We start from the raw sequence: 25,215 nt of genomic DNA on the forward strand, positions 1-25,215 counted from the left end.
TTTGTTATCGGGAGTCTTCATGTCGTGTGTTCAAATTAAACAACTGATACGCAACACAGGTGTACATATTACACGAATCCCCAACTGATCCACGACGGGTTTGGGGTGTGTTTGGGGGGGGGGGGGGGGCACGGGCACGCGCCAGTGTGTGTGTGTTAGACACACACACACTGGCGCGTGTCACAGTTGAACGCACACACTTGTGCACATCATTGCATTGTTAAACATACACTCTCGCAGGTCAAGCTAAGCCAAGCTAAGGTCATTTATGTGTCAGGCATTAGCCTCAACTGTGTGTGTGTGTGTGTGTGATGTAGATGCCACTGGGCCGCCAGTGTGTGGACCACTACCGGCTGTTGAACCGTTACTGCGTGTTCTCCCACGACGAGATGATCTGCAACATGGCGGCCAAAGCGGAGCAGCTGGACGTGGTGCTGGCCTCGTCGGTCCACAAGGACATGGGCTGCATGATCCGCGAGGAGAAGGAGCTACGGGAGCGCGCACGCAAGATGGTGAGCAACACACACATACATACACACATACACATACATACACACACACACATACATACACACACACATACATACACACACACACACACACACACTGGAGAGCTTGTCATGATGTTAAGCAGATACACACACACACACACACATACACGCATACCCACAGTGGAGTACAGGTCTTGGTGATCTGTGGTGTTGCCTGCTGTTCCCCTCCTATGCACTGAGTGGCAGCAGTGAGTCTGTGCTTCAGAGCAGAGCTCCCTCTGGAGGAGACACCAGCTACTGACCACACATCTGCTGTCCTTTTCTTTTCTCCTCACTGTGCGTGTGCCGTCTGTGTGTGTGTGTGTGTGTGTGTGTGTGTGTGTGTGTGTGTGTGTGTGTGTGTGTGTGTGTAGGGTGTGGTGCAGTCTGAGGTGTTCAAGTATGACCTGCTGGCGGATGATGAACGTCAGTGTGTGAAGTGTCGCACCACCTGTTTCCTGTCCGCACTCACCTGTCCCTGCCGTCCAGGTGTGCAGGTGTGCCTCCACCACGCCACAGAGCTGTGCTCCTGCCCCCTCGCCAACTATACACTCAGGTGAGTCTCTCTCACACACACACACACACACACACACACACACACACACCTTAAATACACATTCTGAATGCACAAACAAAGTGCATATCTCTTGATCCTCAATTGAGTCGTCGCCTTATTAATACACACACCACAGATAATCCAGGTCACACACACAAACACACACGGACACATGGACACACACCACACATAATACAGGGTGCCATTGCGTCCACAACATTTAATAAGATGCATAAGGCACAAACTAGACCCAAACTGTGTTTCTAAAGCTTAAAGCTAATAATTCAAGGGTTCTTGCTAACAAGAAAATACTACTCTTAAAGAGTATCACACTATTTTTAACCACAAGTGCATGGCCATTTCCATGTGTCCGGGTTGACCGACATGACATTTACATCTAAAATATCACCACATAAATGTTATTTTCTTATCAAACTTTTGTTATTTTCAGAATTAAAGGTACACTATGCAAGGTTTTCATCTTAATATAACCTTTACAAAGCCAACTGGATTGTAAACAAACTTGTAATAGGGGAATCGTTCACCTAGAATACAGTAGTCATACAGCATAGACGTAGTAAGTTGCTAATGAGAGAACCAGAAATGCAACTTCAAGAACAGCTATAGTGGAAAAGGCACCCGTTTCATAGAATGACCCAGGTAACACACACACACACACACACACACACACACACACTCACACACTCACTCACATGCACACACCAAACATGATACACACTAACACACACGGACACAGACAGACACACACAGATCACACATGATACAGGTAACACATACACACACACACTGACCCTGTCGCCCTGGTCAGGTATCGGTTCACACTGGACGACCTGTACCCAATGCTGAACGCTGTGAAGCTGAGGTCCGAGGTGTATGACGAGTGGTCCGCCGTCGTCACAAACGTCCTGGAGGCCAAACTCGACAAGAAGCGCAGTGAGTGACCTCATCATTACACCCCACAAAATCACCCATAATGCCCATCTGTCACGTGCCCCCTGTCTGAAGGGCGGATCGGGGCACGTGATTGGGCCACGTGGAGGTTCTGATCCGTGTGACGCTTGAGGTCAAAAATATCCAGGCAACACTCAGGTGTGAGGAACCACTGCAGGTTTATTCACGATACCGGGAGCAGGTCACTAGCAACAGCATGTTCCAGTAACACTACTCAAAGTTCTCTATGGCGAAGCCCCATCTTATACACGTTAATTACATTGGTAATACAAATCACATGAGTACAATGGTCTTTTCCAAAAAATCCTCATACATGCAGAAATACAACAATACATGGACACTTCTTGGACATAGCATGTGATCCATGCGCCATACGCAAGTCATGTGGCTACTCCAAGTAAGTAGATAATTGGTCAATACAATACATATACATCCTTCAGCATTCTCTTGCCATAGTCTAGTTCCTGTCGGGATATTCCTAATATTACTGCCTCAGGCAGAATACCCTTAACTCGTGACAAAGGGGGTCGCATGACCTTTATTAGAAAATCATGACATGGAGAGAGCAAATGACAGACAAAGCAAAGTTGATGCACAGTACTGAATGTATAGAAAGCATACACAGAATACAAAAAAAAATGTTAGTAATCCAAAATTTCTCCTTCACGCTCTTGGTCAGTTACTGTAGTTTGGTGTGTTTCTCAGGTAGTGCCCATATTTGGTCAGGGACTGGAGACCGCTGCATGCTGGCTGATCCTGATGCGTAGCTATTGGTTACTTTCAGTCCAAATCTCTGATGTTGAGGGTTGCCATAGAGATGCCAATATGGTGGGCTGCTGGCATCTTCAAAGTTGTTGGAAATGTTATGTGTCACTGTGACATCACTTTGATGCATCTTCGTGTGTGTGTGTGTGTGACGTCTATGTGTGCGTCCTCAGCTCTCTCCGTGTTCCGCTCGCTAATTGAGAAGTCCGAGTCTCAGAAGTTTCCGGAGAACGACCTGCTGCGGGATCTGCGTATGGTCACTCTGGATGCAGAGAAATGCTCCACTGTGGCCCAGCAGCTGCTCAACGGCAAGAGACAAACCAGGTACACACACACACAGACATGCATACACACACACACACACACACACACACACACACATGCACACACACACACACATGCACACACACATACACATGCATGCAGACACACATGCATACACACACATACACATGCATGCAGACACACATGCACACACACACACACACATGCGCGCACACACACACACACAGGCACGCAGACACACATGCACACACGCGCGCACACACACACACACACACACACACATGCATGCAGACACACATGCGCACACACACACACACATGCATGCACACACACACACATGCACGCAGACACACATGCACGCAGACACGCATGCATGTACGCAGACACACACACACACACGCAGGCACACATGCACGCAGACACGCATGCATGTACGCAGACACACACACACACACACGCAGGCACACACACACATGCACGCAGGCACACACACACACACATGCAGGCAGGCACACATACACACTTTCACTTACACACATATAAGTTGACTCTCTTCCTTTTCTGTCCCCCCCGCTCAGGTTCCGCTCTGGAGGCGGGAAGACTCAGAACCAGCTGACAGTAGAGGAAGTGAGGTCATTCGTCAGGCAGCTCTACAATCTGCCCTGCAGCCTGGCCCAGGCCCCACTGTTGAAGGTACACACACACACACACGCATGCACGCGCACGCACGCTGGCACGCACACACACACACACGCACATAGTCCCACGTTCACACACACACACAAAATGCATATCTTTTTACACAGATACCATAGCTCTGATGCTACACAAGTATAGGTTTGTGATTGTTAACCGTGTGTGTGTGTGTGTGTGTGTGTGTGTGTCTTCAGGAGCTGCTGAACCGTATCGAGGACTTCCAGCAGCACAGTGAGAAGGTTCTGAGCGACCCTCTAACAGCGGAGTGTGTGTGTGAGCTGGAGGGTCTGCTGGCGGCCAGCACCCAGCTGGATGTGGCCCTGCCCGAGCTGCCCGCCCTCCGCAGCCGCCTGGAGCAGGCGCGCTGGCTCCGCGAGGTGCAGCAGGCCCACACACACCCTCACACACACACATACACACACACACGCGCCCGCGGCCTCACGCTGGACGCCATGCGGCGGCTGATCGACCAGGGGGTGGGGCTCGGTCCGAACCCCGCGCTGGAGAAGGCCATGGCCCGCCTGCAGGAGCTGCTCACTGTCTCCGAGAGCTGGGACGAGAAGGCCCGCAGCCTGCTCAGGGACCGGTCAGTTATAGCACACACACACACACACACGCATCGTCCTGCTCAGGGACCGGTCAGTTACACTTGTTATAACCTATTATTGATTACTGACATGTATCAAATGATTTATTGATTGAAGGGCTTCCTTCAGACATTGATAAGGATTATTATTCTCATTCAGAGACTTTTGTGAGTGTATTTTTAAGCTCGTGTGTGTGTGTGTGTGTCCAGGCCAGTGCACTCTGTGGAGGAGCTGAGTGAGTGTGTGAGGGAGGTGGAGACGGTCCCAGCACACCTGCCCAACTGCCTGCTGTTGCAGGACACACTCCGCAAGGCCAGGGACTGGCTGCAGGAGGCCGAGGCTTTACAGGTAACACACTCACACACACATAAACACACACTTGCTCACACATACACACATGCCTGCTCACACATACACACTGCTCGACAGAGTGTCAACAGAATGGTTTGTGTGTGTGTGTGTGTGAGCAGCAGGGAGGCCGTGTCCCCGTGCTGGACTCTCTGTCGGACCTGATCATGAGGGGGCGATCTCTCCCAGTGCACCTGGAGCCGCTGGCCCGTCTGGAGGCCCTGCTCACAGAGGTCATGACCTGGAAGGAGTCCGCCGCCAAGACCTTCCTGCTCAAGAGCTCCTCCCTCAGCCTGCTGGAGGTAATGAAGCCCAAATGCAACGTGTGTGTGTGTGGTGCGTGTGTATGTGTGTACGTGTGTGTGAAGGTTTGTTTTTCTCATGACCTCTGACCCCTGCAGGTGCTGTGTCCTCGCTGTGAGGTGAGCGTGGCCTCACCAAAGCGCAAGGCCAAGAAGGAGAAGAAGAAGGCGGGGCTTGACTCTCTGAGTGAGGTGGAGAAGACCCTATCAGAGAGCAAAGACTCGGCCTCAGCTGTGAGTACACACAGGCACACATGCACATACACACACATGTGCACACACACACAAACACACACATTCAGTTCAGTTTATTCAGTACATTTTACTGAACGACTTGACATAAAGTTTCCCTAGTGTATGTGTCCATTAAGCCCAAAATAAGGTGCTATGTGCAATACTTATGAGGTAGGGGATGTTAATGCTGGGGAAAGGGGAAGGGGGTGGTGTCAGGGAGAAGTGCAACACACACACACACACAGGCCAACATATGGAGTGTGTGTGTGTGTAATCCCTGTGTCCCTCTCCTCAGATGCTGGCTCTGGAGGCGGTGCGCGTGCGTGAGCTGGAGTGTTTGTCGGCGCAGCGGGCATCTAACGAGTCCAAGCTGCTGCCCGCAGGTGACTGCGGCGACCTGCGCGCGCGTGTGTGTGTGTGTGTGTGCGTGTGCCAGCGTGCTCCTGCCGGCGCCATGCTGCAGTGTGAATTGTGCCGCGACGCCTTCCACAGCGCGTGTGTGCGTGGGCCCGAGGCGGCGGCCGAGGCCCAGGATGTGTGTGCGGGCGCGCCGGGCACGGGGACTGACCCCTGGCTGTGCCCACAGTGCCAGCGCTCACAGCGTCCTCCTCTGGACAGAGTGCTGCCCCTGCTGGCCGCGCTGCAGCGCACGCGTGTACGACTGCCCGAGGGAGACGCCCTCCGCTTCCTCATCGAGAGGACTGTTGCCTGGCAACTGCGTGCGCGCCAGGTGTCCACCCGCAGCTCAGACGCCGACCTACTGCATCCTGCCACAAATAAGGTGAGACGGCCAATCAGGATAAGAGAGGACGCACAGACCAATCAGAAGTTAGAGAGGACGCACAGACAGACCAATCAAGATGTAGAGGATGCACAGATCAATCAGAAGTTAGAGGGGACGGACAGACAGATAAATCAGGAGTTGGAGAGGACGGACAGACCAATGAGGAGTTAGAGGATGGACAGACCAATCAGGAGTTTTCTCAATTTGTTGATTAGTTGTTAAATTGATAAACTGTCAGAAAATGATGAAACAATATTGATCAGTATTCCCCAAAGCCCAAGATTTTGAGCCTCAAATGCCTGTTTTGTCCACTTGCCAAACATATTGTTATTGGTTAGCCATAGAAGAGCAAGCAAAGCAGAACAGTTTGAAGTTGAAGAAGCTGTGTTCAGCGAACATTGAGACGTTTTCTTTAAAAATTACCCTTTCTGATTACCAAAATAGTTGGTGATTACTTGAATAGTTTAACACTAATAGATTAATTGCCCTACTTATAGGTGAACCCTGCTACAGGATCTAACTGTATTGCCTTTGACATGACACAAACTTACATTAGCACTGTATGGGAATTACAACAGGAATATCACAGCAGTATACAACACACACACACACACACACACACACACACACACACAGGAAAGTGATGTAGTGTGTCAGATTTGGTGAAAAGGGTCTCCTAATACTGATGTATTAAATACTGTGTGTGTGTGCAGGCGCTCCAGAGACACACTCCTGACTGGAACAGGACCAGCCCCACTCAGACGCCCTTCTACATCGAGCAGCGCTGTGTCCCTCTTCAGGGTAAGAGAGTGTGTGTGTGTGTGTGTAGGTCTGAACACAGGACTAGAGGAGTTGCTGTTGGAGGGTTTGTTTGTATTTTAACTGAGTGGGGGTGTGTGTGTGTGTAGGTCTGAACACCGAACTGGAGGAGCTGCTGGTGGAGGGTCTCTTACTTCAGGTGTCCCTACCTGAGATCCAGCAGCTTTACCAGGTCCTTCTGAACGGCCCCGCCTCCAAACATAGCAACGGCCATGGCAACGCGTCACGGCTGGAACCCTCCCCAGGCGACGGCCTCCAGCAGTTCCACTCTCAGGGAAGGAGCCCCCTGACGGAGGTGAGCCGGGTGGCAGCAAGAGCTGGGCCAGAGGAGTGGGAGACAGGGAGGAGGGGTTATACTGCTGATGAACACATCAGACTCACCTGGACTCACCTGGACTTGCCTGTGTGTGCTCTCTCTTTCCTTTTCCTCTCATCTCAACCTTTCCATCACACCCCCCCCCCTCTCCCTCTCTCCCCCATCTCTCTCTCTCTCTCTCTCTCTCTCTCTCTCTCTCTCTCTCTCTCTCTCTCTCTCTCTCAGGAGTGTGTGTCTGTGGGTGTGTGTGAGAGGAAGCCGAAGCGTGGTATGTTGCCGGTGGAGCGCGTGCGTCCTGACTCCCTGTGCCAGCTGCTGACCCCGCGGCACAAACGCGCCCGCCTGAGCCGCACACACCGCCGCCAGCGCCAAGCCGCGTCCGCCTCGGCCTCGCCCTCCGCCCGCTCCGACCTCTCGTCTGACCCCTGCGACCTCTCTGACCCCGGGCAGTCCGACCACTCCGAGGACGAGGCGCTCCTCTGCCCTGCAGAGCACTGCCAGCAGCCAGAGGGAGACGAGGTGTGTTTGTGTGTGTGTGTGTGTGTGTGTGTGCATGTGTGTGTCTATTAAATCTGTTTTATGCTTCTGCGTCGAATCGACGGCGTCCCCCCGCAGACCCCTCTGCGTCATTGCGAACCCCTCTCCGACCCCTCCACCGTAGCTCGATGTGCACCTCCAAAAAATTGGCGCAGATCGCAAGATCGCAAGGACTGTGATTGGTCAACTCGTCCTATGTGTTGATAGTCGGTGTTTCAAGCAGCCTACTGTGGGGATTAGCAACATGCTAGTTCACTGACATAAGCTTTGCAAATAAACTCAAGATATGAGTAGGGTACAGAGCGAACCTGATGAAGCGCTAGGCGAAACGCGTTGTTCGTTCAAAAAAAAAATTAAGTAAATAGTGATCAGTGTGCGGTGATTCTTGATCTTTCACTCTTGGATTATACTTACCTGCCCCACCTGCACCTGTTCAACTGAAGGTTTGTACAACTTGCGCTTTACAAACAGACAGAATAGGCTACGACAAAATGGCTAGTGCAAGGAAACCAGAATTGTTTGTGTGGACTGATGGTGAACTGTCAACTGTAAAACTAATAAACTTTATTTTACGGTTTGTGAAGGGTGCAGTCCCGTCCTTTATTTGGCTAACGCAGGTAGGCCTACTAATCACCTTTACTTTCTTTGGTTGTAGGATAGTCCGTGATTCACATTAGTTTTGGCATCGCGCATTCGCATTCAGTGTGCTACAATCGGCTTAACATGAGTTCTAAGCGTCTTTGTATGCTTATATCTGATTTCACTCGATGTAAAATAAATGAATGACACTGGCACTACGCACAAATTAATGTAGCCTAAATTTACACCGCACTTTCCTAATAACTTAAGTTCTCTCGCGTCACTGACAGTAGCAAGAATGCATAAAAAAACACCGGGAAAAACAGTGTTCAGTCCACCAAGTCATAAGCTATCGGCGCTGCGCAGCACCAGTTGTGATATTTATCTTACGGAGTGTAATCGTAGGTAATGTCATGTATGAAAACTAGTATTGTTTGGCAATACTAGTGCAAGTCCAGGGCAGCTGAGGTGTGGCGATGACATCATCGATACGGAAGCAGGATGTGCGGTTTCGCTGTCTAAATGAATTCAAACGGGCTACGGTTTCAGATTTTTCCACTCTGGGACCAGGTTTCAAAAAAGTGCGGTTTCGGGCAGTGCGTTTACAGGATTCGTTTGGACGCTCGGCCAAGACGAAGCAAAACCTCTGCGTTTAACCTAAAAAGTAGGGCTGTCAAAATAACTGATTCATTTCGATTAATTAATTTGAGAAAAAATAACTGATTAAAAAAAATAGTGCAGATTAATTGATTCCGTATAACCTTTGACCCGACCTAGAAGCCGTTCTAGTCAGTAACCATTAGACTGTAAAATGAAGGAGAGAGAAGAAAACTGCCTAGATCATTGATTGGAACATTTACTTTTTAAAAAAACTGCCTGATGGTGTTGATAAAAATAAAGAGTTTATAAAAATAAAGTCCTCTGCAATGTCTGTAGCGAGGAATTTGCATATCACCGGATTTTGTCAACTCTAAAGTCGCACATCAATGCAAAGAAATAGTGTTGACATTCAGGGGAGTGTTAATTTATTTTCATTGTGTCCCCTAGGTTAGATCTGTGGCCTGAAATGCAATGTATGTGAAAAAAAAGCTTCTTCCCGAAGCACTTCCTCAGCATAGTAGGCCATATCGTTGATTATTATGGCCTTTATTTGAACAGTGAAAATAATAATAAAAGAGTTTTTGAACTTTAATGTCACTAATGCTGATTATTCAATGATTCATTTGAATTTAAATATTTAAAATACTTTCACAGCAAAAATTATATATGCGTTTAATTTAGATTAATTAATCACAGAGTATGTAATTAATTTGATTAAAGTTTTTAATCGATTGACAGCCCTACTAAAAAGCATCTCCGTGTGGACAGGCCCTTAAACTGGCTGTGCTAAAGCTAAAGTTTGCGTGCTACCATAACTTAAACTGGCTGGCAGACACCTTGCAAATAACCTCAGACTTATTAGCTGGTTTACTGTGTCTATTTCTCGATACTTTGTAGAAAATCTAAGCAAGAAAAGGCCAAACAAATAAGATTAATATTTTGGCACGACAGTCTATGGGGTTTGCCATTCTGAGTAGGCTACCGTCAGAGAATGTAATAGACGGGCTCTGGTACCGTTTCGGTCATACAGTCTATTGTTTCGGTGGTGAGTGACGCAGACACAGGCGACACCGAGCGTTACGGTGTGTGTGTGCGTGCGTGTGTGTGTGCGCACGAGTGAGTGTGTGTCTCCATTACTGCGTGAGTGAGTGTGTGTGTGTGTGTGTGTGTGTGTGTGTGTTAAAATGCACTAATGTGTCAGAGAGAGAGAGAGAGAGAGAGTGTGGCAAAGGGAGTGCAAGAGAAGAGAGTGTTCCAATGGAGTTGATGTCACACTTTTTTTACACTGATCACTGATCTGTCAGGAGTTATTTCAGTGTTGTGGACAAGATGGCCTAGTGCCTTTGAAAATGATCACCTTTGTGTGTGTGCGTGTGCATGTGCGTGTGTCTCAGGTGTTCTGGGTCCAGTGTGACGGCAGCTGCAACCAGTGGTTCCACATGATGTGTGTGGGCGTGACAGCGGAGTTGGCCGAGAAGGAGGACTACGTGTGTGTGAGCTGTGTGGCCGGCCAGTGAGCCCAGGACCACTGGAGAACTGGACACACAAACACACACACACACACACATACACACACACTCTCCGTCAGCTGTCCGTTCCTCTGTCTGCCCCCCCCCCCCCCCCCAGGTCACTCCTGTGTGCTATCTAACGGTGCTACTTCTTCTCCTCTTCCTCTTCTTATCCTCCTCATCCTCCTCTCCTCCTCTCGAGGGGTAGCTTGTCCTCAGCTGTTCGATCTGGTCCTGTTTTTTGTATTTTTACAGACTCGTCCTCTCCCTCTTCTGAGCTGTGTGGGGTCATATTTACAAATGAGAGAGTGTGTGGGGGGGGGGGGGTGCTGCATGGGTCATGAGAGGGGGGTGGGGGGTTAATCCCTCGGTGAAGACCTGTTTGTGTTTAATCTGCCGCCGGAGGCATCCTGCATGCTGAACTAGACACAAACAAAACAACAATCAACAAACAAACAAACAAATGCAGGAACAAACAACGGAGGAATAACATTTTTCACCAAATATACAATAAATGTTAAAGAAATAAAGAGATACATATTTTTTGGAAACCCGCTGTTTAGTACATGCATCTGGATGAGATGAGACTTTCCCTCTCTTATTATTATAATGCTAATTATGATTTTTTTTGTAGTATAGTTTTATTTATCAGAGCAATAATGTCTGTCTGCGTGGGGACAGGATATTTTGGGGGTGGGGTTGGGGGTGATATGGTTTGACGTGCGGTCAGGCAGTTCGGAGCAGGGAACTAGAACTGTAGCCGACTGGAGGGGGGGGGGGGAATATGTGTCATGATACTGCCACCAACACGTTCTGGGAGGGGTGGGGTGGGGGGGGGGGGGGGGTCCGTGGGGAATTGGGAATGGAATTAGCCTGTTTAAACTGTTGCCGTTTATAGTGTGGAATTAAAAAAAAACTTTGTTGTAATATCTTACACTCTGTGTGCTTTCTGACATCACACTTTCATGCCTGTTCTTTTAAAATGCAAAGACACACACACATACACACACACACTCTGTCTGACAAACCCCACAAATGAAATAAATTCAGGATACTTGTCCATGCTAATGCATGTCACCACTTGAGGGCGGCAGAGATAACTGAAGTGGAGCAAACCCAGTCCTTGTGGTATAGTGAGACCATTACAGATGATTCAGAATGCAGCAGCACATCTGGTCTTTAATCAGCCAAACAAGACACTCTGTTACGGCTCCTACACACAGCTGCGTGCGTTGCAGTGCTGGAGACGCATCCCATTCACTTTACATGGGCTCACGTCATCCGTTGCCGAGCTGAATTGTGGGTCCGTTGCGTTGCATTTCTCCCGTCGCTTGTTGAGAAGTTCAGCTGTTGCTGCACCGACAGACGACACCGGCCAATCAAGCCAATCGACGGACGGCACCAACCAATCAAATTACGGTTATAATTCAAGTAATTTGCATAGCTACCGTCGGGAACACCCACTGGCATGCGTTGACGGAACGCTGTGTGTAGAAGCCGTAACTCTTCATTGGCTTCCTAGCTTCATATAACTTTTATCTCTGTGGTCTTTCGCCCACTGGGGCTCTCTGATGAGTGTCAACTGTCCATTAACACAAAAGTCAAAACTCTTCCTCAGTGATTCCTCCTCACTGGAATGAGGAACCTACTGTTCTACATTCTTGTGATTGGGACTTACAAATAATTCTCTAAAAGAGTTATGATTTGTATATTTATGGATTTTGTTATATTATTAGACTCATTATTTATATATTTTATATTGTTAATGTTGTTTATATGGTTGTATATTATTACTCTTATGCTTAATAGGCTTTTCAACTTTATTTGAAACTATAATTTTGAAGTAATGTTCATAGGCTACTGTTCATACTGTGGTTCTCAAAGTGGGGTCCGCGACCCACAGCCAAGGGGCCCGCAAAAATAATTAGCTTTAAATTATGAAGTGAAGTTTATCATTTCAAAATGCAAACAGATGACAATTTTCTTCGCCAATAAAACAAGCACATTCTGTCTATTTGGCCCACCCACATTAACATTCATCTTGAATCACTTCACTTAGGTCGCGAAGAACCATTCCTATTGCTGCTTAGCTCGGCCTATTTTCTAACTGGATAGCTGATAAACGTCACGTAAAGAAATGTTTGTCAGTCCTCTCTAGTCATCAAGTGAAAAGACAAAGTTACACGCCTGCCAAATTACACGGCATAGTGGACCTGGCCACAACGTCAGAGAAAACATATGGCATATGCCTAAATGATGAGTAGGCTAATGAGGAAAATGTTCTCCCCCACAAAGGGGTCATTGGAACTTAAACGTTTGAGAACCCCTGCCCTAAATGAGAAGGCACACTGCGCACTGTGTAGTAGGCCTAAGCTATGCCATCTGGATTCAACTGCATTATTAGCCCACATAAACACAACGTCTTACAGCGATGATCAGCGCGGGGAAGAGTTGGGGGTGTACGGAGATCAGGAATGCCAATGCGCAGGATTGCCTGGAATGTCCAACGGAGCCCGCGCGCCGCGCGGTCACGAGAAGCCAGCCCAGCAGTGCGCTAGTGGACCTTTCACATCAGCTGCTGGTCCTCCGAGTGTACACATACACACCACACGCACACACCTACACACTGACCTGGATTACCTACGCGTGGAACTGTAAATATTAAGAAAAGTTTACCTGAAGTTAACGGGCGCGCAGCAGCCGCTTGTGGTCCGTTCCAACCATGTCCAGTGGCGAGGAAGACTTCGACAGCCTGCTGGCGACACTGTCACCAGAGGAGGTTGAGGAGCTGGAGAAAGAGCTAATCGTTATTGACCCGGACCCCAACGTGCCCGTGGGTCTGCGGCAGCGGAACCAGACGGACAAGCATCCCGAGAGGGGCTACAACAGAGAGGCGATGCTGGACTATTGCGTACGGGAGACCAAGAAGCTCCTGCGCAGGGAACGCTCAGTGGAGGTAATGCTAGGTTGCTGTGTGTGTTTGTGTGTGTGTGTGTGCGCGCGCGCGTGTTGGGGGGGGGGGGGGGTCCATAAAGGGGGTATAACTGGTCATCGAAGTCGGCCTTACTGATTATGTGTTTTAGAGACTAGTGCTCTTGGAGACATCAACACGAGTTGTTTGCCAAATTCCTATCCCAAACGTCCATGATAATGCAGAATAGTCTCAAAAAATGGGAATTTATGAGCGTGCTAGGACATTTACTGGGTGGTCAGAAAAACAGCTGGCGGCTCCCGCTTTGTATCACCTCCCTGTGAGAACAGGAACAGGTGAGCAGGTGACTTGGACAGGTAGGCCTGGTCTGACTACGCCTGCCCTCTTATTTGAAGCGGGCAACTGGTCCGAGAGCTTCTGAGGGAAATGTTCTAACTGTCAGCAATAGATCAACACAATTCTTACACTGCAAAAAGGTTAGGCAACACTTATGCTGCGTGTGTGTGTAAGGTTGTAAGATAATTTGGAGTGCAAGACAACATGCTGTTGTTTTTGGCTGCTGGACAGAGATCCTCCACGTGCGGATTTGAAAGGGCGTTCCCCACCATGCCCTTTTATTTGCGCCCCGCAGAGACCCTAACAACCTCGCTGACGGCTGTTGAAACGCAGCCGTTGCCAATCCCACTGAGGCGGCATTTAACGTGGCTCCGTCGGTGCATAGATGCCTTTCTAGATGTCATTATCTGCGCTAAGTGTCTGCGAAATTGTTTAGATAAGTGGGCTGATAAGCGCCCTGTTGGACAGGTGTACCGCGACCCTGGAAACCTGAGCCCTGCTAGTAAGGCCCGTAGAGACACCGCGCGCTGTTTGTTTGAAAGCTCAAGAGAGGAAGAAGACGGAAAAACGCTGCACGCGAAATGTCAGTCGCTCGCTAGGGCATCATCACACTCTGAGTTGCCTGGCAACTCTGTCTTCACGCTCCACAGAAGCGCGTGCCTCTGGGGGAGCGGGAAGAGGCCAGTTTGTCCGAAGCTGCCCTCAACACCGAGCAGCAATTCAGCATCGCGGTTCACGTGTGCGCGCCGCTCCATCAGCGCCAGTGGATGCCCGGGGGTTGTAGAACCACATCAGATTGTAGGCTATGGGCGGCTGGACAGGGCTGACCCCACAGGAGAAGGGATCGATGAAGGCTGCATCTGTCAGCCCATAACAAGTTTGCCCACATCCACGCTGGCGCATTCACTGATGTGGCTGTTGTTTTCCTGTGTCAAATCAATAGACTACAATATTTGAACCGCGATTATTGTGGTGGAATGTTCTGATTGTTTGAATGGGACAGTCTCAGGTCGCGTGGCATTACATCAGAAGCGGTCGCAGTCAATGTAAGCGTAAGATAAAGTGATGAAAAGTCGCGCGCATTGCAGCGCCAGACGCGCGACCGGACGGAATTCTTCGGCAGGCTGCTCCCGCTCACACTGCCTTTTACGGACACATCTGCGAGATCTGAGAGTTCCTCAAACAATGGCGCGCGCACTCTCCTCTCTGGAGGAACCGAAATTAAAGTTCGGCTATAAATAGCTATGTGCACCTCGAAAACATGCGTGACCCAGGATCAGCCAAGCGAACGAGTTTTATGTAATGATTTTGTACTCAAATCGAGGAGAACAAGTTTATAAACACAGAGAGTTATGTGGTGCTACTTCTAGACTATTTCAACCTCGGGGTGCAGCCAGAGGCCGGAGATGAAGAGACACACGCGCACGCATTCTGGCCTCGTGTCAAAGAGCTGTCAGAGTATGCATCAGACTATTAAAAACTTCAACTCCACGTGCTGGAGCCAAGAAGTGAACTGGGCATTGAAGCCACATCACACAGACTTCCTGCCTTCTGGGGAGCTCCTCTCAGAGGGCAGCACTGCAGACGGACTAGCCCCTCCCTACCCCTCTCTAGCCCCCATTTAGCGCCCCCCCCCCCCTCCAGCAGCACTGCAGATGGGCCCCCAACAGCACCCATTTAGTCCCCCTCCACCTCTCTCTACCCCTCCTCTCCAGCAGTACCGCTGATCCAGGATCAGCTCCGGCCGTGGTCTAAAACAGGCCTCAGGCCCGGATCCGAGACAGATTAGATGGCAGGCCCTGTCTGACCCACATCTGCTGCTGTCTCAGGGGTCGTCTGGGCACTAGTGTGCCACTCTCAGCACGTCTGGGCACTAGTGTGCCACTCTCAGGGGTCGTCTGGGCACTAGTGTGCCACTCTCAGCACGTCTGGGCACTAGTGTGCCACTCTCAGAGGTCATCTGGGCACTAGTGTGCCACTCTCAGCACGTCTGGGCACTAGTGTGCCACTCTCATCTGGGCACTAGTGTGCCACTCTCAGGGGTCGTCTGGGCACTAGTGTGCCACTCTCGTCTGGGCACTAGTGTGCCACTCTCATGGGTCGCCTGCGCACTAGTGTGCCACTCTCAGCACATCTGGGCACTAGTGTGACACTCTCAGCACATCTGGGCACTAGTGTGACACTCTCAGCACGTCTGGGCACTAGTGTGCCACTCTCAGCACGTCTGGGCACTAGTGTGCCACTCTCAGCACGTCTGGGCACTAGTGTGCCACTCTCAGGGGGTTGTCTGGGCACTAGTGTGCCACTCTCAGCGCATCCATCACTCTCTTTGGCCATTATAGAATTCCGAACCCTGAATAGACAAATAAACAGACTGACTGAGACAGGCTGGTCTTGGAAACTGTAGTAATTGTTTATGGCCCAGTGTCAATAAAATAAAACATCCGTTATTAGATTGACTGAATGACTTATTGACTGAAAGGTTGGTTGGTAGATTGATGATTGGCATTGATGTGTGGTCTTTGATTGCTTGCTTGATTGATTGCTTGATTGAAAGTTGGATGGATGAATCTATGATCTATTTGGGACTTTGTCAATTGATGGGTGGATGAATTGATTGCATGATGTATTGATTGATTGATTGATGGATTGTGAGTGAGTGGGTAATTGACTCAATAAGTTACTGTGTGTGTGAGTGAATGATTGATTAGTGGTGGGTATATAAGATGAGTTATTGATTGATGTATTGATTGCTACATTGATTGATGTGTTGATTGTTGTATTGATTGGTTAGTGGTGGGTATATGAAATGAGTTATTGATTGCTGTATGGATGTATTGATTGCTACATTGATGGATGCATTGATTGATATGTTGATTGCTGTAATGATTGTTATATTGATTGATGTATTGGTTGTTTAGTGGTGGGTATATTAAATGAGTTATTGATTGCTGTATTGATGGATGTATTGATTGATATATTGATTGCTGTAATGATTGTTATATTGATTGATGTATTGATTGCTATATTGATTGTTTAGTGGTTGGTATATGAAATGAGTTATTGATTGCTGTATTGATGGATGTATTGATTGATTGATTTATTGATAGATGTATTGATTGATATTTTGATTGCTGTATTGATTGATATATTGATGGATGTATTGATTGCTGTATTGATTGATATATTGATGGATGTATTGATTGCGTGTCTCTGGGCCATAGGGGGAGGTGAAGAGTGAGCGCAAGGCGGAGCGACTGCGTCGGATGGGGCGGAGCCGGGGGCGGAGCCTCTCACATAGCAGCAGTGTGGAGGAGGCGGAGCCAGAGGGGGGCGGTCAGGAAGAGGCCAGCGCAGAGAATCGAGCTGACGAGAGAGAGCGCCCCCTGGTGGCAAATAGCAGCAGCGCCACCTCCCCTAAGAGACTGAGGAGGACGGAGAGCAGAGAGGGGATAACGGAGGTGCGGACTGATGGGGGGAGCAGGAGGGGAGAGGAGGAGAGGAAGGGAGCGAGGGAACACAGAGAGGAGTTCAAGAGAGGAAGAGAGGACTCGCGATCAAAGGGTCTGACCTCCAGACTAGAGGGAGACACAGAGAAAGAGGAGGAGGACGACGAGGACGTTAAGAAAGAGAGGGAGAGAGAGAGAGCAATGGAGGAGAGGAGGAAGAGAAGAGGCTTGGTGTCTAAATGTGAAGAGGAAAAAAGAGAAGATAGAACCAGCCAGATGGAGGAGAGGAGGAAGACAGAGAGAGGAGTGGAGGAGAGGAGAGAGAGAGGAGTGGAAGAGAGGAGAGAGAGAACAATAGAGGAGAGGAGGGAGAGAGGAGTGAAGGAGAGGAGAGATAGAGGAGTGGAGGAGAGGGGGGAGATAGGATTGGAGGAGGATGAGGAGGTGAAAAAAGAGAGGGAAAGAGAGAGAGCAATGGAGGAGAGGAGAAAGAGAAGAGGCTTGGTGTCTAAATGTGAAGAGGAAAAAAGAGAAGATAGAAACAGCCAGGTGGAGGAGAGGAGGAAGACAGAGAGAGGAGTGGAGGAGAGGAGAGAGAGAGCAATGGAGGGGAGAGGAGTGGAGGAGATAAAAGAGAGAGGAGTGGAGGAGAGGAGGGAGAGAGAAGTGGAGGAGAGGAGGGAGAGAGGAGTGGAGGAGAGGAGAGAGAGAGAAGGTTTGATGAAGAAAAGAGAGTGGAAGAGAGAGGAGAAGAGAGAGGAGAGGAGAGAGGAGAAGAGAGACAGATCAGAGGAGAAGTCAGGCAGACTGGGTAGAGAGAAGAGCAGAGAGGAGAAGAAAGAGGTGGCTAGAGACAAGACGAGAGAGGAGAAGAGAGAGATATCAGACGAGCGCTCACACAGACGGATCAGAGAGAAGAGCAGACAGGACAGTCAGGAGGTGGACAATCAGAGTAAGAGCTGCCCACCCAGCAGAGAGCCTGAGCAGGAGGAGGAAGAAGGGGAGGAGGAAGAGGAGGAGGAAGAAGAGGAGGAGGAAGAGGATGAGGAAGAAGACAAGGAAGAGGAGGAGAGTGACGAGGCCTCCAGCATGTTCGATGGCCTCCTGGAGAGAGTGCGAAGCAACGACCCCGAGCTGACCGAGCTCAACGTCAACAACTCGGACGCCATCCGCTCAGACACCCTCCTGCAGATGGCCGAGGCCCTGCGCCGGAACACTCACGTGCGCTCCTTCAGCCTGGCCAACACGCGCGCCAATGACCACGTGGCTCTGGCCGTTGCACACACGCTCCGCTCCAACGCTACGCTGGCCAGCCTCAACCTGGACTCCAATCAGCTGACCGGCCGTGGCATGCTGGCCCTGGTGGAGGCGCTGACGGAGAACGCGTCGCTGACCGAGCTGCGCTTCCACAACCAGCGGCACATCTGCGGCGGCAAGACGGAGATGGAGATGGCGCGGCTGCTGAGGGACAACGCCACGCTGCTCAAGCTGGGCTACCACTTTGAGCTGGCCGGCCCGCGCATGACCATGACCCACATCCTCAGCCGCAACATGGACCGCCAGCGGCAGCGCCGCCTGGAGCAGAGGCAGAGCCAGGCTCGCAGCCAGAACCAGCCGGGCCCGGAGAACTCGCCGCAGAACCAGAAGACCCAGCAGAACCTGCAGAAGCAGCAGCAGAACGTGCCAAAGCAGCAGAACCTGCAGCAGAAGCAGCAGAACGTGCCGAAGCAGCAGAACCTGCAGCAGAAGCAGAAGAACGTGCCGAAGCATCCCTCCCAGACGGGCCTGGCGGCCAGGGGGTTCCCGCCAGCCCAGCAGAACTCAGTGACGCAGAAAAACGATCAGCAAACTCTGCCACCGGGTCAGAACCTGAGCCGGGCCCAGAGGCCACCGGCGTCCGGTAAGGCGTCCGGTGCCATGGACACCTTTAGGCAGAAGTTCTCCCATCAGCCCAATCACGTGGACAAGCCGGACCCTCCGCCGGCCGGTTCCCTCCGCTCGCCCTCCGCCAAGCCCCCGCCCGCCCCCACCCCCCCGGGTAAGGATGGAGCACGGAGGGGGGGGGGTGCGCCCCCCGCCCCCCCTCCCCCTGCACCGGCGCTGGATGTGCAGGCGCTGAGGCGCTCCCTCACACCGGTGTCCCAGAGGAGAACCGAGAACCGGACCGGAGAACCAAGAACCGAGAGGAACTCCAGAGACCAGCTGCTGGCATCCATACGCAACAACGGCAACATGAAAACCCTCAAGAAGGTGCCAAACACACACAAACACACACACCCATATTCCTACACACACATATACACTTAACCAAATACACTAACTATAGCAATAGCAACAACACACACACACACACAAACACACAGACACACACACTGTCACACACACACACACACACACACACACACATAGACACATAAGGTCAAACACAGTTCTACTAACTACTAACTGGAGAGGCTACATCCCCTACTGAAGTTGATGGACAACCTAGTCCTAGGAGCTCATGGTATCAGGAAGCATTAAAAAAAGAATCAGCGTTGTTAATAATATTTCTTCTCATCTGTCCAGAAGGCATTTGTAGCGTGACAGTAGCCAAAGCTAATTTAAACAGAAGCTAAATTATTTTTAGTGATTTTTAAAAATGGTGCTTCAGCTGCCTAGGCAAACACACACACTGTCTCTCTCTCACTCACACAGAATCTTTCACACACACACACGCACACACACACACACACACACACACACTTAAACTTAAACATATGTAGCATACTTAAACATCTGTTGCATACTTAAACACCTATCGCATACTTAAACATCTGTAGGATACTTACACATCTGTTGCATACTACTATACTTCATTGTACTTGTACTTAAACATACGTCATATACAGTACATAAACATCTGTTGTACACTTAAACATCGGTAGCATACATAAACCTCTGTCTTATATATTGGTAGTATACTTCTGTCTTATATCGGTAGTATAACGTCTGTCTTATACTTGAACATCTGTAATATACTTAAATGTCTGTAGTATATTTAAAAATCTGTTATACACTTAAACCTCCTTCAGCTATCCTGCTGTTGGTAGAGCAGCTTCCTTAGCTTCCTTGGTAGTCGGAGTGTGAGGTGTTGTGCTTCCTTGGCTTGACCTGGGTCATGAGAGCAGTGGTGGTTGGAGTGTGGCGTGTTGTGCTTCAGCTCTTAAAAAAGAGTAGGAATTGGTAAACAATCCTTATCTCGAGTGTTTCCCAGAACAACTCTGTCAGGAACGCAGCTTTCAGTTGAAATGCCTCCAGATGGTCCACCCAGTTCACCCTGCCCTGTGTAATGTGTGTGTGTGTGTGTTTATGTGTGTACATGTATGTGTGTGTGTGTGTGTGTGTGCACGCTCTCCATCCTCTATCTCTCTCTCTCTCCGTATCTCCCTCCTCTCTTATTCTCTTTCTCTCTCTTTCTCTCTCTTATTCCCTCTCTCTCTCTCTCTCCCTTATTCACTCTCTCTCTTTTAGGTGGAGGTGCCCAAGTTGCTGAGGTAACAGCAGAGAAGGCACTCAGGGGTGGACCAGCCCAGCGGGGCAGAAAGGACCCCTGGCAACAACCCTCATCTACCCCTGTGGACTCACTGATGCCCCAGAGACTGTGAAGTGATGTGATGTGAATGTGAATGACCCCTATGAGTGAATGAATACTGTAGAATTCTCTAAATGACTAGACTGTTCTGGAATGACTGTGACTGTTCTAGGCTCTCCCTGGAGGAAGGGAGGGGGCTTTTCTAATCTCCACGAGGCCCACTCCCTTCCTCCAGTCTGGTGAGGTGTGCTGAGGTGAAGACCAGTGTGTTGTGAAGGATGCGAACCCACAGGTTGGGCTCATATCGGAACCGCTCTGGCCCAGAACGACACCAGAACTGGCCCGGCTCCACTTCAGAGACACACTCTGCCGGCACAGTAGTCTCATGGGCCATCATGTATTCACATTCTCCTGATAACCAAATCTTTCCTGATTTAAAAAAAAAAAAAAAAAAAAACTTAATTCTATTTTAATGGGTGGCTGGAACAAGTTAGAACTGCACAAGTCTTAATTTGGGAGTTTCTCAGATTTTAAGGGGATTTGAAGTCAGACCTGGCAACGCTGATGGAATGTTAGATATATCAGGTGACAAATTATAGGCCAGAACTTCCCTGAGCAGCCTGAGTGCGTGAAGAGGAGGGCAGCAGTAGAACTGGGCAAATACCCCTCAGCAGGGCAGTAGAATTGGCTGAAGAAGAACCCTCAGCAGGGCAGTACAACTGGGTGAAGACCCCTCAGCAGAACTGGGGGAATAGAGCTCAACAGTCTCGCCCCACTCCGATTCCGGAAGTAAGATTCTAGTTAGATTCAATTGTTTTCCATTGAGAACTAGATTATAAGACATAAAATCGTAACCATCCACGGTAGACTCAAAACCAGTTATGTCACGATTATGCGATTGTATATGCTCTTATAGACGCCAAAAGTACTACACTACCCAAAATCCTAACATTTAAAAGCTGATAAAATAAGAGCCTATAATATGTAGAGATCGCCGTTGCCATGAAAATGTTTGTGCCTTAAGTCCCACCACTGCAAGTTTGTTTACTCGCTCGAAATGCTCGAACCAAGATGGAGGAAGAGGCAGTCAGAAGCGATGCGTGGGCATCCGATGAAAACAGTTTTTCTCACCTTTGAAAGTTGAATTTACTCAATGTAAATGGTAGGAAGTTAGTCATCTTGTTGTCTTACATTCAAAAGGTGTTAAACTATTATTATCTGGAAAATATTCAAAATGTAACATTTTTGCAATGACTGATGGGATGAGTAGTCTATGCTCAGAAATTAAAATATGTACACAGTCTTGTACCTTAGCCTTCTTTCCATTTTTCTGTTTGTTTTTCTGCTTGAAATGATATGTGTTATGATTGTGAGTGACGTCGTAGCTGGTCAGCCTAAGGCACGGTCTAAAACGTATACGGATTTGTCCAGACGTCGATTGGAGAAATAAATGGGAAACTTACTTCCTGAAACGGCGCTCTCTCGGAGCAGGGGCGGGACTGTTGAGCTCTACTCCCCTCAGACTGAAGGTCCCTCTCTTTTCTCCTGGAGTGTGTGTGTGAAATGTCCTGAGAGATGGGGAGTGTGTGTGGGGGAGTCATTTATTCATGGAAATGTTTCATGATAATTTTTTTATTGAGCTTTGCTATGTTACAGTCTTAGAAAGTAGTTGGATTCACACATGTATTGGTTGGGTGTGGTGAGATCTCACTGAGTTACACTGCGCAAAAGTTTTTTTTTTTTTTATTTGTATTAGTTTATTCATTCAAATTGTTTGTGCAACCAGTGTGTGTCTGTTTTCTCACGAGATAACCCACTCACTAGTGAAAGAATGATGAGAGTGAACAGATTGGGAGCATGTTTCCTTTTCCAGCGTTTGTTTGTGATGAGTTTGCATTTGGATTAAACATGTGACACACTGGTTCAGTGTGAAGTGGGTCTTGTATGAACACTCTTCTGATGTGGTATTGTCTCACACACACACACACACACACACACCAACCACTCACCTCCTGGTTTGTATATATTGCCAGGGTAATCAAGTGTATCATAACACAGTGTAGGCCTTAACAGAGAGGTCTATAACAGAGCTGGCACAGTACAGGCAGGCCCAGGTGAGTGTTTGTGTCTGTAGTTTAGCTGAGTCTGAGTAAACAGTGTGTTCTGGAGACAAGTGTGTGTTTTCCGTTTGTAGAGAGGTGTATGGGTAATGTATGCATAATGTGTGTGTGTGTGTGTGTGTGTGTAATATATGTATTTGTGTGTGCGTGTAATGTATGTGTATATACTGTATGTGCACATGTGTGTGTGTATTGTATACATGTATGCCTGTGTGTGTGTGTGTTTAATGTATGTATATATATGTGTGTGTGTGTGTGTGTGAGTGTGAGTGTGTGTGAGTGTGTATAATGTATGTATATATGAGTGTGTGTGTGTGTGTATAATGTATGTATATATGTGTGTGTGTGTGTATAATGTATGTATATATATATATGTGTGTGTGTGTGTGTGTGTGTAGTGAGGGTCTGCTGACTCAGGCTTGTTTAGGTGTGCTCCAGTCTCTCCCTCATCGTATGCCCATATATGGAGTGGGCTCAACACAGCAGCACAGCAGCACGGCGGCGCATCTAAGAATAATCCTGCCGCTGCCCGCCCAGCTTAATGAGCAGAGAAAGAGCAGCTGGCCGCAAGGAGATGAAGAGGGTGTGTGTGTGTGTGTGTGAGAGAGATAGAGAGAGAGAGAGAGGGTGTATGATAGAGTGGTAGATAGTGAGAGAGTGTGTGAGTGTGTATGTATGTAAGAGAGACAGGGAGAATGGGTGTGTGAGGAGTTGTGTATGTGTGAGAGAGGGGAGACGATCTGATCTACTTTGGATAAATGTGTCTGTCAAATGAATTAATGTCAATATAAATGTGTGAGTGTGCATACACACATAATTGTGTGTCTGTGTGTGTGCGAGAGAGAGAGAGTGTGTGTGGAGAGAGAGAGAATGTGTAGTAACTGTTTATAAAGTTTGTTTATGTGACAATGACAAAATCCATTGTAACCAGTGAATCATCAGAGATGTGAGAGTCTGAAATGTTCTCTGAACAAAAGCAGACGAGAGTAGAGGCAGCAGTACAAGGGTGAGGGAGAGAGAGGAGTTTGTGAGAGAGGGAGAGGACAGCCTGACACACACATTTAAACACACTGAAGTAGCTACGCAGATATCTCCGTACCGCCATGGTTATTAGACGTCATCTAGGTTCCACTGTGCACGATTAGGTTCCCCCCCCCCATTACATTGTTTTGCAGATTTTGACAAATGAAATGATTTATCTTATAGCAACCATTACCTACCGTCTCCTTTTTAAGTGTTGTTTTTAGCCGAGAGTGATTCATAACAGACCTTAAGCTGTCATAGACTTTTAGTTGATGCTGAACTACAAGTGAAAGTCATCCATTTAGAACATTGTGTTCAAATAGCCTACCTAATTGAACAGAGCACTCTAAACACACCTACACTAAGACACTTTGAACAAAGCACACTGAACTGAAAACCCAACACACACACTTGGATCAACAGGACAGTGCTGTTGGAGGGTAGCAGTCTTGTACCATCCTTGTGCAGTGCACTCATTAGACCACAGGGGGGCAGTAGACTACACAACTGCAGACTGTTTGGTGTTGGTAGGCCAATCCAGTAGGCTCAATAGTCCTGATGCTTCTCTGCTGTTGGAGACACTGTTCTAAACCACTCCACCAGCCCACTACTGTTCCAAACGACTGTTCTAAATCACCCCACCACCAACACTGTTCCAAAACGCAGTTCTAAACCACCACCAACACTGTTCCAAAAGACTGTTCTAAACCACCCCACCACCACCACTGTTCTAAACTACCCCATCGCAGTGTATTGATCTGTTTCCTTGTTGTGAGTGAGGGGGTGATGGATGCTACCACAAACTGTTGGCGAGTTGGTTGGTTCTTTTTTAGCCCTCATTTTGAGAGGAAGTGGTCGTGTGTGTACTTTAGTCTATGTATGTGGGTGATCGCAGCACGGTAGTGGCGTGTGTGTACTCATGTGTGTGTGTGTGTACTCATCAGACTGGATCAAGATGAGGACGGCTCTGTGGATCCTCTCCCTCTGCTCTGGTGAGTGTGTGTGTGTGTGTGTGTGTGTGTGTGTGTGTGTTTATCTATTATAGCTGGTGATAAAGGAGGACTAACATTTGAGTCGTTCAAGTAAAAAAGGAGACCATTACAAAAGGTCTTGCTAGAAACAGAACAGTTTCTGAATTAATTAAGAGCTGTGGCTGAATTTGTTGTTTTATTGAAAGAACGCTTCATGTCTTCTTTAAGAATTATGAAATTGATTGTGTCATGTATACTGTAGCTGGATGCCATTGGTATATAGAGTAAAGCAAAGAGTCGGGCACTAAGACCCTGTTTCTCTGGCAGCACAAATAGAAACCAACTCTTTCTGATGCTGTAAATAACCACTGATTAACCCAGAGGAGAGCATGTAA

The 25,215-nt window shown here is 48.6% G+C and overlaps 2 protein-coding genes across 5 annotated transcripts in view; both read left to right on the forward strand.

Moving 5' to 3' along the window:
* kdm5bb (lysine (K)-specific demethylase 5Bb) overlaps positions 1-10,750 on the forward strand; it is a 31,195-nt gene extending 20,445 nt beyond the window's left edge. For all 4 annotated transcript variants that reach the window (XM_042098014.1, XM_042098013.1, XM_042098016.1 and 1 more), the window contains 14 exons: positions 318-512; positions 905-1,086; positions 1,916-2,040; positions 2,997-3,147; positions 3,687-3,801; positions 3,999-4,390; positions 4,601-4,739; positions 4,862-5,041; positions 5,141-5,275; positions 5,571-6,056; positions 6,773-6,860; positions 6,968-7,173; positions 7,420-7,713; positions 10,305-10,750. In XM_042098014.1, coding sequence (XP_041953948.1) covers positions 318-512; positions 905-1,086; positions 1,916-2,040; positions 2,997-3,147; positions 3,687-3,801; positions 3,999-4,390; positions 4,601-4,739; positions 4,862-5,041; positions 5,141-5,275; positions 5,571-6,056; positions 6,773-6,860; positions 6,968-7,173; positions 7,420-7,713; positions 10,305-10,427 — 2,811 coding nt within the window. In that variant the 3' untranslated portion in view covers positions 10,428-10,750. The remainder of the gene's footprint in view (positions 1-317; positions 513-904; positions 1,087-1,915; positions 2,041-2,996; positions 3,148-3,686; positions 3,802-3,998; positions 4,391-4,600; positions 4,740-4,861; positions 5,042-5,140; positions 5,276-5,570; positions 6,057-6,772; positions 6,861-6,967; positions 7,174-7,419; positions 7,714-10,304) is intronic.
* Positions 10,751-13,034: 2,284 nt separating this feature from the next.
* LOC121714154 (leiomodin-1) lies at positions 13,035-22,627 on the forward strand. The gene is made up of 4 exons (XM_042099358.1): positions 13,035-13,374; positions 16,911-17,336; positions 17,919-19,385; positions 20,646-22,627. Exons 1-4 carry the CDS (start codon positions 13,141-13,143, stop codon positions 20,670-20,672), a joined length of 2,154 nt encoding a protein of 717 aa, XP_041955292.1. The 5' UTR covers positions 13,035-13,140; the 3' UTR covers positions 20,673-22,627.
* Positions 22,628-25,215: the final 2,588 nt, after the last annotated feature.

Source organism: Alosa sapidissima, chromosome 7 (genome assembly GCF_018492685.1).
Source record: "Alosa sapidissima isolate fAloSap1 chromosome 7, fAloSap1.pri, whole genome shotgun sequence".
Lineage (NCBI taxonomy): Eukaryota > Metazoa > Chordata > Actinopteri > Clupeiformes > Clupeidae > Alosa > Alosa sapidissima.

Excerpts from the sequence above, each read along its gene's own strand:
- LOC121714154 (XM_042099358.1), top strand. The coding sequence starts at position 13,141 with ATGTCCAGTGGCGAGGAAGACTTCGACAGCCTGCTGGCGACACTGTCA. Across the intron at positions 13,375-16,910 it reads GCAGGGAACGCTCAGTGGAG|GGGGAGGTGAAGAGTGAGCG; the intron begins GTAATGCTAGGT and ends TCTGGGCCATAG. Across the intron at positions 19,386-20,645 it reads ACATGAAAACCCTCAAGAAG|GTGGAGGTGCCCAAGTTGCT; the intron begins GTGCCAAACACA and ends TCTCTCTTTTAG.